General features: G+C 37.4%; 9 protein-coding genes across 9 annotated transcripts; 3 read left to right on the plus strand and 6 right to left on the minus strand.

Moving 5' to 3' along the window:
- Positions 1-415: 415 nt before the first annotated feature.
- On the plus strand, positions 416-2,332 carry BDF20DRAFT_833370 (uncharacterized protein; the record flags this gene model as incomplete). Its single annotated transcript, XM_053078634.1, has 4 exons — positions 416-639; positions 709-755; positions 820-1,958; positions 2,030-2,332. The coding sequence occupies 4 exons, from the start codon at positions 416-418 to the stop codon at positions 2,330-2,332; spliced, it is 1,713 nt and encodes a 570-aa protein (XP_052939893.1).
- Positions 2,333-2,377: 45 nt separating this feature from the next.
- BDF20DRAFT_910991 (Prefoldin) lies at positions 2,378-3,033 on the minus strand (the record flags this gene model as incomplete). The annotated part of the gene is made up of 5 exons (XM_053083770.1): positions 2,378-2,425; positions 2,500-2,560; positions 2,631-2,755; positions 2,832-2,902; positions 2,964-3,033. The coding sequence occupies 5 exons, from the start codon at positions 3,031-3,033 to the stop codon at positions 2,378-2,380; spliced, it is 375 nt and encodes a 124-aa protein (XP_052939894.1).
- A 493-nt stretch (positions 3,034-3,526) lies between these two features.
- Positions 3,527-5,137, minus strand: BDF20DRAFT_814691 (uncharacterized protein; the record flags this gene model as incomplete). Its single annotated transcript, XM_053077007.1, has 6 exons — positions 3,527-3,815; positions 3,961-4,164; positions 4,279-4,580; positions 4,682-4,763; positions 4,862-4,953; positions 5,030-5,137. The coding sequence occupies 6 exons, from the start codon at positions 5,135-5,137 to the stop codon at positions 3,527-3,529; spliced, it is 1,077 nt and encodes a 358-aa protein (XP_052939895.1).
- Positions 5,138-5,635: 498 nt separating this feature from the next.
- On the minus strand, positions 5,636-7,327 carry BDF20DRAFT_985815 (uncharacterized protein). Its single transcript, XM_053085198.1, has 2 exons — positions 6,980-7,327; positions 5,636-6,250 (listed from the first exon to the last, which is right to left on the minus strand). Exons 1-2 carry the CDS (start codon positions 7,107-7,109, stop codon positions 5,769-5,771), a joined length of 612 nt encoding a protein of 203 aa, XP_052939896.1. The 5' UTR covers positions 7,110-7,327; the 3' UTR covers positions 5,636-5,768.
- Positions 7,328-7,430: 103 nt separating this feature from the next.
- BDF20DRAFT_856226 (chaperonin 10-like protein) lies at positions 7,431-8,686 on the plus strand. The gene is made up of 2 exons (XM_053080293.1): positions 7,431-8,149; positions 8,227-8,686. The coding sequence occupies exons 1-2, from the start codon at positions 7,441-7,443 to the stop codon at positions 8,508-8,510; spliced, it is 993 nt and encodes a 330-aa protein (XP_052939897.1). The 5' UTR covers positions 7,431-7,440; the 3' UTR covers positions 8,511-8,686.
- Positions 8,687-8,738: 52 nt separating this feature from the next.
- BDF20DRAFT_815383 (uncharacterized protein) lies at positions 8,739-9,926 on the minus strand (the record flags this gene model as incomplete). Its single annotated transcript, XM_053077080.1, has 2 exons — positions 8,739-9,446; positions 9,558-9,926. The coding sequence occupies 2 exons, from the start codon at positions 9,924-9,926 to the stop codon at positions 8,739-8,741; spliced, it is 1,077 nt and encodes a 358-aa protein (XP_052939898.1).
- Positions 9,927-11,244: 1,318 nt separating this feature from the next.
- Positions 11,245-12,548, minus strand: BDF20DRAFT_814320 (Bin/amphiphysin/Rvs domain for vesicular trafficking-domain-containing protein; the record flags this gene model as incomplete). Its single annotated transcript, XM_053076963.1, has 4 exons — positions 11,245-11,391; positions 11,488-12,096; positions 12,193-12,264; positions 12,360-12,548. 4 exons carry the CDS (start codon positions 12,546-12,548, stop codon positions 11,245-11,247), a joined length of 1,017 nt encoding a protein of 338 aa, XP_052939899.1.
- Positions 12,549-13,380: 832 nt separating this feature from the next.
- Positions 13,381-14,040, minus strand: BDF20DRAFT_833377 (mitochondrial import inner membrane translocase subunit Tim17 family protein; the record flags this gene model as incomplete). The annotated part of the gene is made up of 3 exons (XM_053078635.1): positions 13,381-13,536; positions 13,618-13,823; positions 13,911-14,040. 3 exons carry the CDS (start codon positions 14,038-14,040, stop codon positions 13,381-13,383), a joined length of 492 nt encoding a protein of 163 aa, XP_052939900.1.
- A 449-nt stretch (positions 14,041-14,489) lies between these two features.
- Positions 14,490-15,294, plus strand: BDF20DRAFT_905068 (vacuolar protein sorting-associated; the record flags this gene model as incomplete). The annotated part of the gene is made up of 5 exons (XM_053083112.1): positions 14,490-14,569; positions 14,648-14,750; positions 14,814-14,936; positions 15,010-15,144; positions 15,229-15,294. The coding sequence occupies 5 exons, from the start codon at positions 14,490-14,492 to the stop codon at positions 15,292-15,294; spliced, it is 507 nt and encodes a 168-aa protein (XP_052939901.1).
- Between the last annotated feature and the right edge of the window lie 100 nt (positions 15,295-15,394).

Genomic DNA, 15,394 nt, shown 5'->3' on the forward strand with positions numbered 1-15,394 from the left:
GCAACAGCCGCTTGCGCTACTGCTGCGATGTAAATAAATGTTCTTGTAAGGAAAGTATTCGGAATCATAGATAGCCTTTAATCTTTGTATGATAATAAGATTGTAAGCACTTTATATAAAAAAAAAACGAACAAAAAAAAGATGACAAAGAATTGAAAGCTTTTTTTTTTAATATGCTGCTATGATTGCATTACTTTTTGATTCACTCCGCATTGAATTGCTCCCCTAATTTTAAAGAAACAAAAAAAAAAAAAAAAAAAGCAATTTTTTGAAGGATTCAGAAACCACTTCTAATTGCATCATTTGGCTGCCGATCGATTCACCGCAAAGATAGCTTACTAAAATTGAACAAAACAGCGCGTGTCATTGCTTTTCTTTTTTCTTTCTTGGACAGAACGCCAATAGCAGCAATTCAATGCGAGTCAAACTGCAGACAAACGATCCTCTACCAGAATATCGATGCTGGTTCGCGGTTCAAGGGGATCCTTTGAAACAAACAGTTCATGATTTAAGAAAGCAAATAGTAAAGCAACTATCTATCAAAACAGAACCAAGTTTGATTCAACTCTCGATTGATGGATTCAACTTATTACCCCAAGTACAAATCGAAGGGCTTCTACGCGATGGCGATCTGATCCAGTAGGTATCCTTTGAAAATCTTTAGTTAAGACGATCACTCTTCTCTAAAATGTGTGTCTTGTTTCATAGCATAGAAGAGGATAAGTTCAAAAGCACTGAAAAGAAGCGTAAATCAAGTAAGTTGACAACAACTGAACTGTTCAAGTGCTGCTATTTTAACACCACGTTTATCGATAAAAGGAGCAGTCTATGATACAGAGTCAGTAGAAAAGATGAACAATACTTTTGAGGAACCTGCTTTGAAGAAAATAAAAAAGTCTGATAAAAGGAAAGATTCTACAGATTCAAAAAAGAAAAAGATCTCTAAGCCGCCCGCAAAACGTACGAAAAAGACAAAAGAGAAAAAACTCAAGACCGGTAGTAGGAAGGAAAAAGATAAAAAGGAAAAGCGAAAGCAAAAAAAGGAGGAGGAGGAGGACAAGCAAAAACAGAAAAAAGGTCGTAAGGCAGTAGTAGAATCAGAAACGTCAGTTGACGATTTAAAAAATATACCATTGGAAAAGACAGAGACTTCACAATTGAATGAACAAGTCAATAAAGCTCCTCAGGGTCTGCCTTTTCAAGGATTGAGGAAGACACAGAAAAGGAACTGCCGTCGTAGACTACTGAAAAAACGCCTCAAGGCTAAAAAAGACTCAGATGTGCAAGGTGCAGACCAACCAAAGAGCAAGTCAACACAACAACATACTGAAACAACAGAAGTTATCAGTATTGCAGTCGATGAAGAAACAAATGGAAAAGCTCCACCTACGACAAGCACACAACAAGATAGGAAAACAGAGGAATTAAACATACCATCCGCTCAGCTTTTGAAGAAAAATAAAAACAAAAAGAAAAATCATCTGAAGGATAATAAAGCCGGAACCAAGCATCATGTTCATTTCGAATCAACACCTGACGATAGCAACATCAACAGCAACAACAGCAACAGCAGCAATCCCCATGGACGAGCATTTATCACCTATTCTAATATAGAAACTTACAAACGGAAGAATACAAATCGCGATCTTCAAACTCAATATCCTGTCAACACAATGCCCACACTCTTTTATGCTCAACAGCCTTTGATGCATAGCAACACTGCAGTGGCAGAAAACGATTCAACCATTGAGCAGCCTCCAACTATTGAGACAGGTGAACAAGTTGACAAAGTTTCAGAAACATCGCCACACCATCCATCTGACGAAGTAGAAACAACAAAGGCAGTTCAATCACAAGACACTCAAATGCAACATGTTCAACCTGTAAATTATGATGAGTATCCAGTCGCTGATTTTGAAAACAATATACCATCGATAGGCGATAGATTAGCCGTCAAGGTAAGGCGTTATAGCATCATTGGCTATTCTTTAAATGAAATATTTACTGACATAATTCACATCCTTTGAAGACCTTAGAATTAACTGCTAACTATACACCTGAGATTTCTGATTGGAAGCAGGTCATTTTGAAAGAGCTAAACAATGGAATTGTAACCTTCGAATATATCGCAGGCTTTAAAAAGGAGAGTATCAAGGGTGGCAAATTCGATATATACAAGCATCGTAAAAGGTTTGTTGATGACGAAGGAATTGAGATTGATCAGGTAGATAATAATGAGGACGAAGAAGAGGATGAAGAAGAAGAGACCGTTGCTACTTTTGCAATCCATGATATATTTGATATGAGAAATATGACCAAGCAAAATATATGATCATAATCACTATTCCATCATACTTTATACATTTTCTTAAAAATATTATTTTTTTGTTGCTAATTGCTGATACTCCATCTGTAACTTGGCAATCTATAATGCGCAACATTTGTATGTTAAAAAAACAACTTCTCTTAACGATTACACTTTTTCCCCTTAAGAACTACCTCTTGCTTTTTCTTTTCTGACTTTTGTGTCAAATCGGTCAACTGTGATTCCACCCGTTTGCTATGGAAGGAAGGAAAGAAATAGAAAGTTTAACCGTCTGTTAACTTTTACGGTTTAGTAAGCCACATACATTTCGCTAGCGATCAGGTTCAATCTGTTCTTAACGTTGGTTTCTGCTTCTGTTTTGTCTTGCTTGACCAAGACAGGGCCGATCAATTTGTAGATATTACTGTCATCGTCTAAATGTTGAAATTCCTATGAAACGTAGAAATTGAGTTTGCCTGGCTTCATGAACACATGGCAGGCTGAAAATTGGAGTTCTCTGTCATACTTTATTAACAATTTCATTTTCCTGCTGTTGCGACTCTAATCGTTGTCTGTTTTCGACAACCTGTGTCAATTCTAGTATAAAAAGTCTGTTAGCATTGGCTATCAGTTTACGTTTGACATAGATCCGGTTTACCTTTTTGTAACTGTTGAAATGCTCTTGACTCTGCTTCGAGTTTTGCTTCAATAACCTGCAAGCTGCTCATTTCTATACTATTGTTTTGCTACTCGATAAGATAAGTGTAACTCCTGAAATTGAAGTAAGGCTAGAAACGCGTTGAGTTAGAGGACACTCAATTATTCCAAAGCCAAAGAAAGAAAAAAAAGTCAATTCAATTCCGCAAAACGCTTGGGAAATGAGGATTAAACACGGCACTGAGCATTTGTGTCATGAAACAGCCACAATGCTTCGTTTGAACGTGAACGACGATATAATGCATTTAATTTTATTGATAGCTGCTGAACAATTTAGTGATATGAGAAGCAGTAATATCGGCTAGTGCAGAAGCATGAATGAAAAAGCAAAAACGGATAAACTAATTATTGTTGTATAAGGTTTCTAAAGTTTTACAGATCTCATCTGGGTTTGCATAATCCAGTCTAAAACAGAAATGATAAAAGCAGTATGGTTAGGACCATTGAAATTCTTTTTTTTTAATTATGTACATTCTAGCTCATTTATAGACAGGTCAAATGCACTTACTGATCCATTAATTTGAATTTGTAAGTATCGCTATCGGCATCAAAGAAGCGATATGTCCAAACAACATTATTGGCTTCTCTCTCCTTTCTTAGGGCACGTTCGTGATCCTCCACTTTGGTCTTTTCTTCAGTAGCTTTATCCATGTCGTTTTTTAGAAGATTTTCTGTCAATTTAGACCACAGTCGTCTAGATTCTTTAAGTTCTTGATTTTCTGGCACAAGAAGTGGCTGAATCTTTAACTTTTTGACATCCACCAATAACTCACTGTTATTGCTACTGCTGTTACTAGCACTTCTACCACGAGACTATGAGAAGAGATAGATATCATCAATTGAACAGTTTTTGTTAGCGAAACGAAATGGAAGAGTAGATTTTAGCAATTTTTACCAATAGACCAGAAAGAGAGCTACCCTTTTCAGATGGTATGTACTTCTTTATGAACAATTCATCTGACCATTGTCCACAAATCTCATATAGAACTTGACCTGTGGATTCTTTCTTGATTTTGCCGACTACTGAATTGGGTTGGCCTGAAAAGAAGCCTTTTGTCTGAAAGTCCATTTCACACACCAGATCACTAGAAGCACAGCGAACGACAGATGCATCACCTAGCTCTAAAGTCATGGTGCCAATTCTATATTGATTTTTTGAGTCGAGGACACGATCACAAATCAAACCATTTGTTCGTTAACAACCTGCCAATGTATCTAGAATTGAGATACAGAGAACTCTGCGTTTGTATACTTACAGAATGTTACGAGCGTACATGTTGGGCATTTTCACTTCATACCTTTCATTGTGTCGAGACGGCAAAATGAAGTTGATTGTTCCTTGCATCAAAGAAGCCACACTGTTGCCATAAAACCGAGACTTTGGTTTTAAATCGCCGGTGATGATGACTTTATGTTGAGGACATGTATAAAAATAAGCCGAAGCTGGAGGATGATGTGAGACTTGCTCTGCAATATAATATGCATTTGTGCCATCTTCATAGCTGTAACGACAACGGAAAAACTCGCCTAATACAGGATTATAAGGCTTTTTGACTCCCTGATAGAAGTCGCATAGAACGTTTTTATGTCAAGGAATCAATACGATCTTAACTTTTTTTTTTTTTCTTTTTTTGATCTATCGTTAAAACGAATTCTTACTTTAGGCTTGATATGCCAACCGGCCAAAAACCATTTAACAACTGCAATAAACCGCTCGGTATCATCATTGATACTTGGGATACTATTTTAAATTGTCAAAGAGAAATGCATAGGAAGGTTAGAATGCCTGCTTCATCATAAACTAGATAGAAAACTGACTATTATCAAGAAGTATCTCACTTTATAAATAATTCGGGATGCGCCATGAAATCAGTGATACGTTCCAGCATACTTCTGGGTTCAAGTACGAAAGTGGGCAAGGTCACTTTGTGCTAACATGTTACGTAACAAAGATTATTATCAAACTGAGCATGGCCATTTTTCATTCTCAAATTCTGCAAGTCGTACCAAGTCTGTGCCTTTTGTAAGCTGAGAACAAATGTTCAAAATGATACTACGAGAACCCTCAGCTAATTCCTCGGTATTATTGTCATTATCTGATGTATAATGAGGCATATCAATAATAGTCTAATGATGAATCTATGCGCGACTGTTTAAGCAACTATCCGTATCTTAAAAAAAAAAAAAAGAAAGACAAGAATGGAAAAAATTGAAGCTAGCCGCAATGCCTTTAAATTTCGGAGAGAAAAGCTTTTTTTTTTTCTCAGAAATGAAAAAAAGAAAAAGCACTTGATAACAGAACTCACTGTTCCATTCGAAGTTTAATCGCGCCTTTCTATGTTGATACACAAAATAAGCTTTTACAGTGCGATCTACATTTGTATCAACTCGACTTGTGTCTAAAAAGCTACTTGTTCGACGAGTAGCAGCAGTGGCAACAAGAGAATTTTGATATCCAGATTGTCACGCGCTCAAACTTCTATTTTAAACGTATTGAAAATTTTTAAATCAGACATTGTTAAATAATTTAGCATAAAATAGTATCATATTTTGGACGATTTTATTGGGATAATCAATAATTCAGTAACACCTAAGCAGCATTAAGGATGACATACAATTCTAACCCTAAATATTAGTCTCTTACTAGTAAGAAAATCGCCAATAATGGCTTTATTCATGTTATTTGCAATAGATGAGCTACAAAAAGCTTGACAACTTTTTTATTGAATCATTTTTTTGATGTGTTTCAACAAAGACTTCGATTCAACCTCATCCACTGATTGATAATTGTTAGAAGTGCTGAGAAATGGAAGTCTAAGCTGTACTTGGGACCCCCAAAATGGTACCACTGATTATGTTTGATGCAAGAATGTTTTGTCAAAGATGCAGTCAAGTTGAAAGGGCAAAGATATTGTGTTGTAAATGAACTGTCTGCAACTTTATAGAAGCGTGAAGTTGAAGGCTGGTTGATTGTTGTCACAATCGATGAATTTAAAACTTGCAAACATGCAGCCTCTGTTTCTTCGATGATATGCAAATCGTTGATACTCCTGGATTCATGAGTACCGGCGCTCTTCACTCCAAGCAACGTCTGAAGTGATGGCAGAGAAACATAAACGCTGCTATCGATATGATGACCATATTTAAAGCAGTTTGGTTCGAGGTGAAGGTCCAATATGGCCAAGCCAACAAAGAAGAAGAAAACATTGCCGTAATAAACATGCCTCCCTTTTACTTTAGGGTTCAGATCATTACAGGTTACAAATCATGGTTCTTATTCTTTTGTTTTGCCCTATGACAGTTCACATTCCCATCTAACAAATAAGCACAGTTTGTCTAAAAAAAAATGCTAATTTCCATTAAGGATTGTAAATGTCTGAGATAATATTCAAGATAGTTTAGACCGTTTCATTTTTTCTTATATCTCCCGGAAGAACAATTTTTGCGTGATTACTTTTTTTTTTTATATACAGATCACTCGAGTAAAAAAGATGGTGGATAGTTTAAATTAATAATATTGGCATAGTGTTATTGCGAAAGCTTGCTGGTACCACGACTCCATCTAATTGTACACGATGGTGGTTGTTACTGTTGTTTTAAGGGGAGTGTAGTATCCAGATAATCATTAGGCAAAGAGCGATGATGAAAGCCTTCGAGAAAAGGTTTATTATTGCTTCTCCTGCTGCTCTTTCTGTCACACCCGTTGAGTTAGAACTAGTTTTGGTTTGTTGGAATAAATCATTGTTTACTCACTGTAAAAAAACGCGATTAAAGCGAGCTAAAACTCGGCTGATGTGAGCTGCTCAATAATTGCCGTTTCTGCGATATAGGTATTGCAAAACGGCGTTCAAGTGCTTTGGACACATGGTTATCATAACTATGAGTTTATATTTGTTACCGTTGTTATCTTTCTGAGTGCACGTTTATGCGTAGACCATGAAAGACGGAATATCTAACTGGCAATAACGGCTGCTAGTGCTAGCTCTTTCCACGTTAAGCATTTTATGTGGTAAGGAAAGCACACATACGCTTTCTGCACTGCAAAGCATCGATTAACAAAAACGCATTCATAACAAGCGTAGACCATTTACTGGAAGACGAAGAAGTGAAGGACAGACAAAGAATAGATGTTCTCCGAAGCTTTTAATTGAAGCCCGACATATCAGATCCCCTACAAAGTTGTAAATTAAAAGATGTTAACAGATATCTTCACTTTTTTCATTTTGGTTGTTAAAACTTTTCCGTTCGATTGATTAAATATGGCAGAAGCGCCTACAACTTTTCATGGTTGGTCCTGCCACGGCAAAGGTAACATAGGTTGTGATCCACGCGCTTCATAATCTGAAAAAGCATCGTATTCTGAACGGTCTGTTTCACAAACAAACAACCATTAACAAAAATCTTTGACAGATGAAGCGATGGTTTGGGAAGAATTGAAGCTTCGCGCTGAAGATGACTACAGTGTCGATATGGATATAACACATTGTGGAATCTGCGGTAGTGATATTCATACTATGGATGCAAATTGGGGTCAACCCAACTATCCAGTATGCGTAGGACATGAAATTGCTGGTATGTGTACTCGTGTCGGCAAGAAAGTGACCAATGTTAGAGTGGGTGATCGTATTGGTGTGGGCGCACAATCCGGTTCTTGTCATACATGCAAAACCTGTACTTCCGGAAACGAAAACCTCTGTCGTCAAAAACGTACAGGTACTTATAACAGCTTTTGGCCTAATGGCGATAAATCCTATGGTGGCTATGCTGATAAATGGAGAGGCGATTGTCGTTTCGTCTTTAGAATTCCTGAAAACTTGTCAAATGAAGTGGCTTGCACCTTCTTTTGTGCTGGTATTACCACATATGCCCCTTTGAAGAGACATCAGGTGGGTCCTGACTCAATTGTTGGTGTTATGGGCATTGGTGGTCTTGGCCATTATGGCATCTTGTGGGCTAAAGCAATGGGTGCTAAAGTCGTTGGTATGTCTCATAGCGATAAAAAGCGTGAGCTTGCCTTGGAACTTGGTTGTGATGAATATGTCGTTACCAGTGATGCTGCAAATTTAGCTGAATACAAAAACGAATTCTCACATATCCTTTGCACTGGTACCAGTAGTGATTTCAAATGTAAGTGATAGAGTCTGGATAAATAATATAGAGCCCGTTCTCATCCATCTGACATGTGCTTATCATTTACCGTCCAGGGGAAACATATGTGCCATTATTTAGACCCAATGGTGTGTTCATCAATGTTGGTCTTCCGGAGTGGAAATTCCCTGAAATCAGTCCCATGTTGCTTGCTATGAGCCAGGTCAGTATCTGTGGCTCCAACATCGGTTCCCCAGCTGAGATCGAGGACATGTTAAAATTTGCGGCTAGACACAACATCAAACCTTGGCTACAAAAGTATCCTATGAAAGAAGCCCCTAAAGCTATCGAGGACTTCAAGGCTGGAAAACCCAGATTCAGATTTGTGTTGGAGAATTAAAACAACTATAAGAACAAGTTGACTGTCGCCTATTTGAAAGCAAGGGCCCAATGTTCGAAAAAATTGTTGAAATCATTGTATAATGTATACAATTTGCACCTGAGTAAAAGAATAGATTTTTTATACATCTTCCTTGCACATCTCTATCTTCGGCTACACAGCTAAGAAAAATAGGGATGTCCCATTACAATAAATGGAGAATGAACGATAAACCTTTATTAGCTGTCATTAAAGCCTTGCTCTTAGAGGCTCCAAGCGAAACTTTATTCCTTTTAATCTTGCAGTGGTCGGACTCCACTGCTCAAATAAGCTCTGTATTGACTTCAATTCTCGATTCAGTTCCTCATTCTCCAAAATTTGTGGGTCATCCCATATACCTCGCAAAGTCCAAGGAAGATAGAACGGATTTAGGTTATGCTTTGCTTGAAACGGATTCAAACGTGCTTTTACTCCCTGAAATGTCTTTTCTTGCAACTGTTGAACGACACTTTTTATGCGGAAGGGTCCTAGCGGGCTAGTTTTAAACAAAAAATCCATCGGTAGCATAAATACATCGGTCTCTTCGTATAAAGTCGAGTGACCTCCATTCCAAGCGTAGAAGTTGCCAGCGAGTACTTCACTGATGTGAGTCAAAAAACCGTGATCGGATAGGCCGGCATTCAGTAATCGAATGGCAAATGTAATGAGACGGATAAGGAAATCATTCTCAGAGTAAAGTTGACCGTCAATAAAAATGGCACGGAGAATGTTGGGATGGCTGATACCTGACATAATGGCTGAATAAAGTGGAACCACTTGATCATCCATAGAGCCTACAAATACTACCTTCACCTGTTCTTGCAAGAGAAATACCATGGAGTCTCTATATTGAATTGAAATAGTGCATTCCGAATCCATGAACTCAAATAGCTCTCTTGCTGCATCTGCTTCGAAGTACTATATATATCCCATAGTTGAAACCATGTTAGGCGATCTGGGTTTTTGTAATGTGCTACTATAGTTACTTTCAACTGTAAGCAAGCAAATAAACCAAAACTTTACCTTAACAAATAAATGATCTTTCAATGAGGGAAAAGGACCATGCGAGATACCTGCCATCGCCAACATACAAATATGCTGTTTTTGTGTTTGCAGAATTCCCTCACTCAATAACCGCTTTATTAATAGAGCAGATACGGGAGCACCCTGAGAATGCGTAGCCCATAAAACAATATCTGCGTTTTTAATGGCGTCTTTCCAGCTGTTATCACCATCGCTATCGCCATGGTGTTCTGATGATGAGGTTATTTGTTCATAAAACTTGTCAACACGCTCCATGACTTTTCCTTCCCATCGAAGTGGTATGGATTTTATAGATGCTTTTGGTATAATGATGTCGTGTTCTAATTCAAAATATCTTCTTACTGCTACTTCCATCTCTTGACAAAATTTCTCCGAGGTGCCTGTCGGTTCACCTACCATACTGCGTACAAGCTATACTAGACGGTGTTGCGAGTTATAAAGGAAACTGAACTGATAGTAATACCTGTCTAGTTTCTTGTATCATAAAAGACCTTACCTTCAACGGAAACCACCCGTGCACGCCAATGACAACTATGTTTTTATCTCCAAAACTATCAGCCTTCTTGACTATAGTTTCTATCAGCGGAAGACTTGTATTCGGCGGTTGTTCTTGCGGTTTTTGTGTGAAAAATGCACTGAATGTTTCAAGAAGTCGGCCAACGTATGAAGAAGCTTGTGCTTCTTCTTTTTGCGGAAACCGGCAGCTAAATTGTGATGAGAACGTAGGCAAAACAACGTTCCTGATACGTCCAGCTTGAAAGGAGGACAACGTTTCTGCTGGTTCATCTTTTACTATTTGTTGTTGCTGCTCTGAAGAGCTATCTACTGCTATAGCTCTTTCGTTTTGTACAAAATTTTCTTTCTCTTTATCTGATAACTGCAGACTGTTGGTTTCAACCGCTCTTTTGCTTATTGGATTTATTTCTATCGTAGATGTTTCTGTACTATTTTCATCATGTTCAACTCTAATACCATTACTATTTTTGGAATGGCCCCTCCAAAACCATAGGATACTTTTACGATTGGGAGATGCAACTTTGACATTGTCTGGAATGGCTTCTATCTCCTTCTTTGTTGAAAGATTTGCAATTGCTTCATTGAATGAATCACTACTAGCTGAATGGGTGTAATTTTCAACTGTCTTGCAAAGACGTTAGGAGCAAAAATCAATTGTATAGTACCTGTTTGATTCATATTCTTATTAACTGGTTCCTGAGATGATCTTTTATCAGTCATCCTACAGATATACTTGAATTCAAAGTTGGAAAGGCAAAATAAAAGGTAAGGAGAACAACTTAGCACGTATCATACGAAATCACCTGTTCGCTTTCATATGATATTCTTAGCCTAGTGTAGTACGGGCATGAATATCCTGACTCGATCAAATAATTTATAACGATGAGAGTATTGTTAATGTATTTGTAGGATGACCCATCAATAAATAATTATCAATACTGAGGCGAAGCGTTGATAACGCAGCCCTTTCCCTTCACATAATCCTACATATACCTGCAGTTCTTTCAGAAATATGACTTTTCAAAAATGCTCGACTTTGCATTTATCAATTCTTCTCTTTCCTACTAACAACTCATCCATAAAATGATATACTGACTTTATTAAATTAATGTACTAATTAAAAAGGGTAATATTGTTATATACAGTATGAAATTGATTAAGCACGACTGTTTCTATACAATGATTCCTGAGTTACTTGAATTTCATCTAATTCAGGAGCCAGATCAGACAAAAGTTCCTGTGCTTGTTTGAAATATTGCAATTGAGCTTGAACAAGGTCCGCTAGATTACGAAATGGTTCAGGCTTTGGACACACAATGTGATCAGTGTTAGAGAAGGATGTGTACTTTGGCAAATATATGTTCCTAGAGCAAAACATTATCAATACAATGCAACTTACGTTCTCAAGGGCTGCCTTCATTAAATTGGTAGCTTCTTCCACAGCGGCTACAAATTGATCTTCAGCTTGTTCCACTTCTAACCTTGCTGCTTCTAACTTTTCAGGACGTGCTGATCGGTATTTGGCCTTACAGGCATCTAATGATAAACGGATGGATTGGACATTTCTGCGGGCTTTCATAGCTTGTTCAATAGTAGTGTTGACTGTGGTTTGCATAGGCTTGTTGAATTTTTCAACAATGTCACGGTCCATATGAACACGAGCATCGGCAATTTTTTCAGTGATGGTGGCGTATTTGTACAAAGCTGTTCCGTAAGGCTCATCCACACCGATGTTTTGAGCGCCTTCAGCAGCGACGCGAGAAAGACCATGGAGTAATGTCTTCGGTTCCTCATTGGGTTTATCCTGAGCAGTTGAATTAGTATTAGTAGAGCCTGCAGCACGGTCTGCAGCTGAAGATAATGCCAAGTGTTGGAATTCTCTAGTGACGGTATTAGAAATACCGATTAACGACTCTTGAATTTGAACAGGGTAATCATAAGAAGAGCTGTTGAAGGTACGGCTAACTTTGAGTAAATTAGTATGAACACTTCTAAGAGCATCAACTTTCTATCATCGGACGATATATGGCATTTGTTTTGTTCCTTTAGTTCCAGCAATTTTACATTTTTGATCCTAGTGTCTTCAGTAGCATTTTCTCTTTACCTTTTCTAATTCTTTATATTCTTGGGGTAACTCAGTGATGCTTTCTGCTGTACCCAATTTTTCTTGTGCATACTAAAATTAGGTCCAATCGTAAAGATACAAATTAGAAAAACTCTTCTACTTCAAGTTTTGTCCTTTCGTCCTTCTTTCTTTGTCTGGTTTCATACCTGTCGAACTTGTCCAAGACTTTTATTCAACTTTTGAGCGAAAGGATTGAAACGAGAGCTCAAACTAGCAAAACCATCCAAGGTGTTGTTCAAAAAAGCATTTGCATTCAATGAGGAAGCTTGAGTGTTTGTACCGATAGCTTGAGGCTCTGCGTCGACGACCTTGATTCCGTCTGCTGGTTGTTCCATGTTAAAATTGTGAATAAAGCTTCCTTTAATAAAAGAGAAAAAGCAAAAATAAAAAAAAGCTCCTAAACTTTTGTGCACATTGTGAATTTGGGTTGCTAAAAACTGACTTTCAAACAACTGTCCGATTTTCAAAAGCACGTTTATTGATATTTTGTAGGTTGTTTGGTGTTTATTTTAAGATAGACGTGTTGTCTAATAAGGTCTGTTTACAGCTTCAGTACCCCCTCCAACAATAATTGAGGAGAGCCGTTAGCGTACTTGCATTTGTAGTGGTTCCAGTTAATTGCTTATTAGTGCTTATTTTTAAAAGACATTGGCATTTGATTTGCGTAAAAAGGATTTGATGCCAAAATGCCCTTTTAATGCAGAAAGCAGTTATAAAAAATTGCTCGGTTAGTCTGTCTTGCTTATGGTTACAGTTATTTGAAGCGTCCTTTGCGTAAAATCGTTGTCGTAAGTTGAACCGTATTTCATTTTCAAGGAAAGCGTTAATTATTCACGAACCTCAAACTGGAAAATAGCAGTGTGTATTTGTATTGGGGCGAAAGAGTCGGGCACTCTTCCAAATTTTTAAGCGTCCTAAACATAAGATGTCAAATATCTATGAGTTTGATGCCTAATCCAGATTGAAGTTTTTGACTCTTGCAAAAACATATTGAAAGCATTCAATATCTCATAGTGAGTTTAATATCTAATTATCGTTTTATATCTAATTATCGCATCTAATAGGTGAATATGTCCAAAGAAATAAACATAAAATAAAGAAATCCAATCTACAAAATTGGCCTGAAGAAAATAAATATAGTATGACCGCTTCGCTTCAATGTTTCCACTAATCACGACGCATGTACCAATCAATTGCCAATGAAAATAATGCAAAACCACCAGCACCTAGAGCCATCGCTTGTGGGCCTGCTTTGACCGCTAACAATCCACCTGTAAAAGCACCTGCCGTCACACTGTTATATAAATCATTCTTTGCTCGATACTGCAGATCAGAAAAATATATGAGTCCTCTTCATATTTATGCGCAGTTAATATTCAAATAGAAAAAAGAAGAAAAGCTTACTGATTCTATGCAGCACTCGCTTCCAGAATATATTAATCCAACTAAACCGAAGTTTTTAGCCATTGACATTGATTTTGACCCCATATCTTTGAATGCATGCTTTATCTGTTGCTTTGTCGTTTGTTTAACTAGGTCTTCGTTGGTTAAAGGGCCCGCATAATCCATCGACGACATGAATAAACCGAACGCAGCGCCCATACCAAAACCTACAATAATTAAATCAATAGTCACCCAGAGCTGGTCAGTTTTTGGTATTAGTTACACTTATTAGAGAGTAGCAAAAGTATTCTAACCTGCAACACCTGACATTCCCATCTTTACAGGGCACGATTCGAATAGACCTTGCATGATCTGTACCATTCGCTGTTCTTGAGGAGACATGCCCTTTGTTTGACCACCTCCAAATGCACCAGGGTTATTCATTTTGTCAACTGATGTTGAAAGTAAAGATGATCAGAACTCACAACTGTTAAGCAGACAAGAACAGCTTAGGAGCGGCAAACAGGGGAGGAGTTTATTTTAGGCTGCTCTCCAATTAAAAAAGTGATCAGCTTGTTTGCAGCATGAAAGCACTTCTTATCTACCAACAAACTCTTTCGAGACGAACAAATGGATTCCCAAGTACCTCAATATGCACCGAACTACATATCAAAAATACCAGGTATTACCTATTGGTCTATGTGTATTAACTGTTTAACCTGCTCAATAAATCTTTTATACTTTAGGCATCAACTTAGATGAGGTAAGATCAGTCTCTCCCAAACACAATTAGTAGCACTGTTCAAGTGGTCTCAGCCAAACTTGATGATAATCATTATATATAGGAAGTCAAGCTGTTTACAAATAGTAAAGAGCGTGACAAATACGATAATATGGCTGATTTATACTCCATTATTGTGCTAATGGAACATTTAGAAAAAGCATTTATTCGAGATTCCATAACAGCAGAAGAGTATGTTTGAGGCAACGCTGATAATACTATAATATATTTGTTACAGAGTAATCGAACTCATTTTTTCAAAAACATCAGATACACTCCACAGTGTGCTAATCTGATAGCAAAATATAAAACAACAATGAATTTTTTATCAGAATCTGTGGATAGCTTAGAAGCATTTATGAACGATTATAAGGTAATGATAATACATACAGTTTTTTTGTTCCAGTCATTGCGTCTCGCCTAACTGTTCCCTAAGTTATCATGTCCTGCTGCAGTTAATCGATTCAATATTGGTGTTCCAGCAACTTATGAGCATGCTATTGGAGACAACAAAAATGATGTTGGGAAACAGGCAAAATATATTGCAGAAAGTGTTTTGGTAAGGCTTTCAAATATCCCTGTCCCTCTTAAGCACAATTTTCACTTTTAACATATATTCTCCTCTATCCCAGCATTTCATTACTTTGATGGATACACTGCGACTGAATAGATATGCAGTCGACGAGTTGCATCCTATTTTGGCAGACTTAATTCAATCACTCAATAATGTACCTGGACTAACAGCGGAATTTGAAGGAAAACAAAAAGTTAGACAATGGTTAATAACGCTACATTCGATGAAAGCAAGCGATGAAATTACTGACGTACAAGCTAGACAAATGCTATTTGAGATGGATCAAGCACATTCTGAATTCCACAGGTTACTGAGCGGTGACCATAAAGTGGATACGACATAAATAAGAGGGGATACTATATGTATATATATATTCAGTAGTTGTTCTTTATGAACTCTTCTAAATCATATATCATACTATGGCAGAATATTTATTTTTCATT

This window comes from Mycotypha africana (assembly GCF_025528875.1).
Source record: "Mycotypha africana strain NRRL 2978 chromosome Unknown BDF20scaffold_2, whole genome shotgun sequence".
Taxonomy (NCBI): domain Eukaryota; kingdom Fungi; phylum Mucoromycota; class Mucoromycetes; order Mucorales; family Mycotyphaceae; genus Mycotypha; species Mycotypha africana.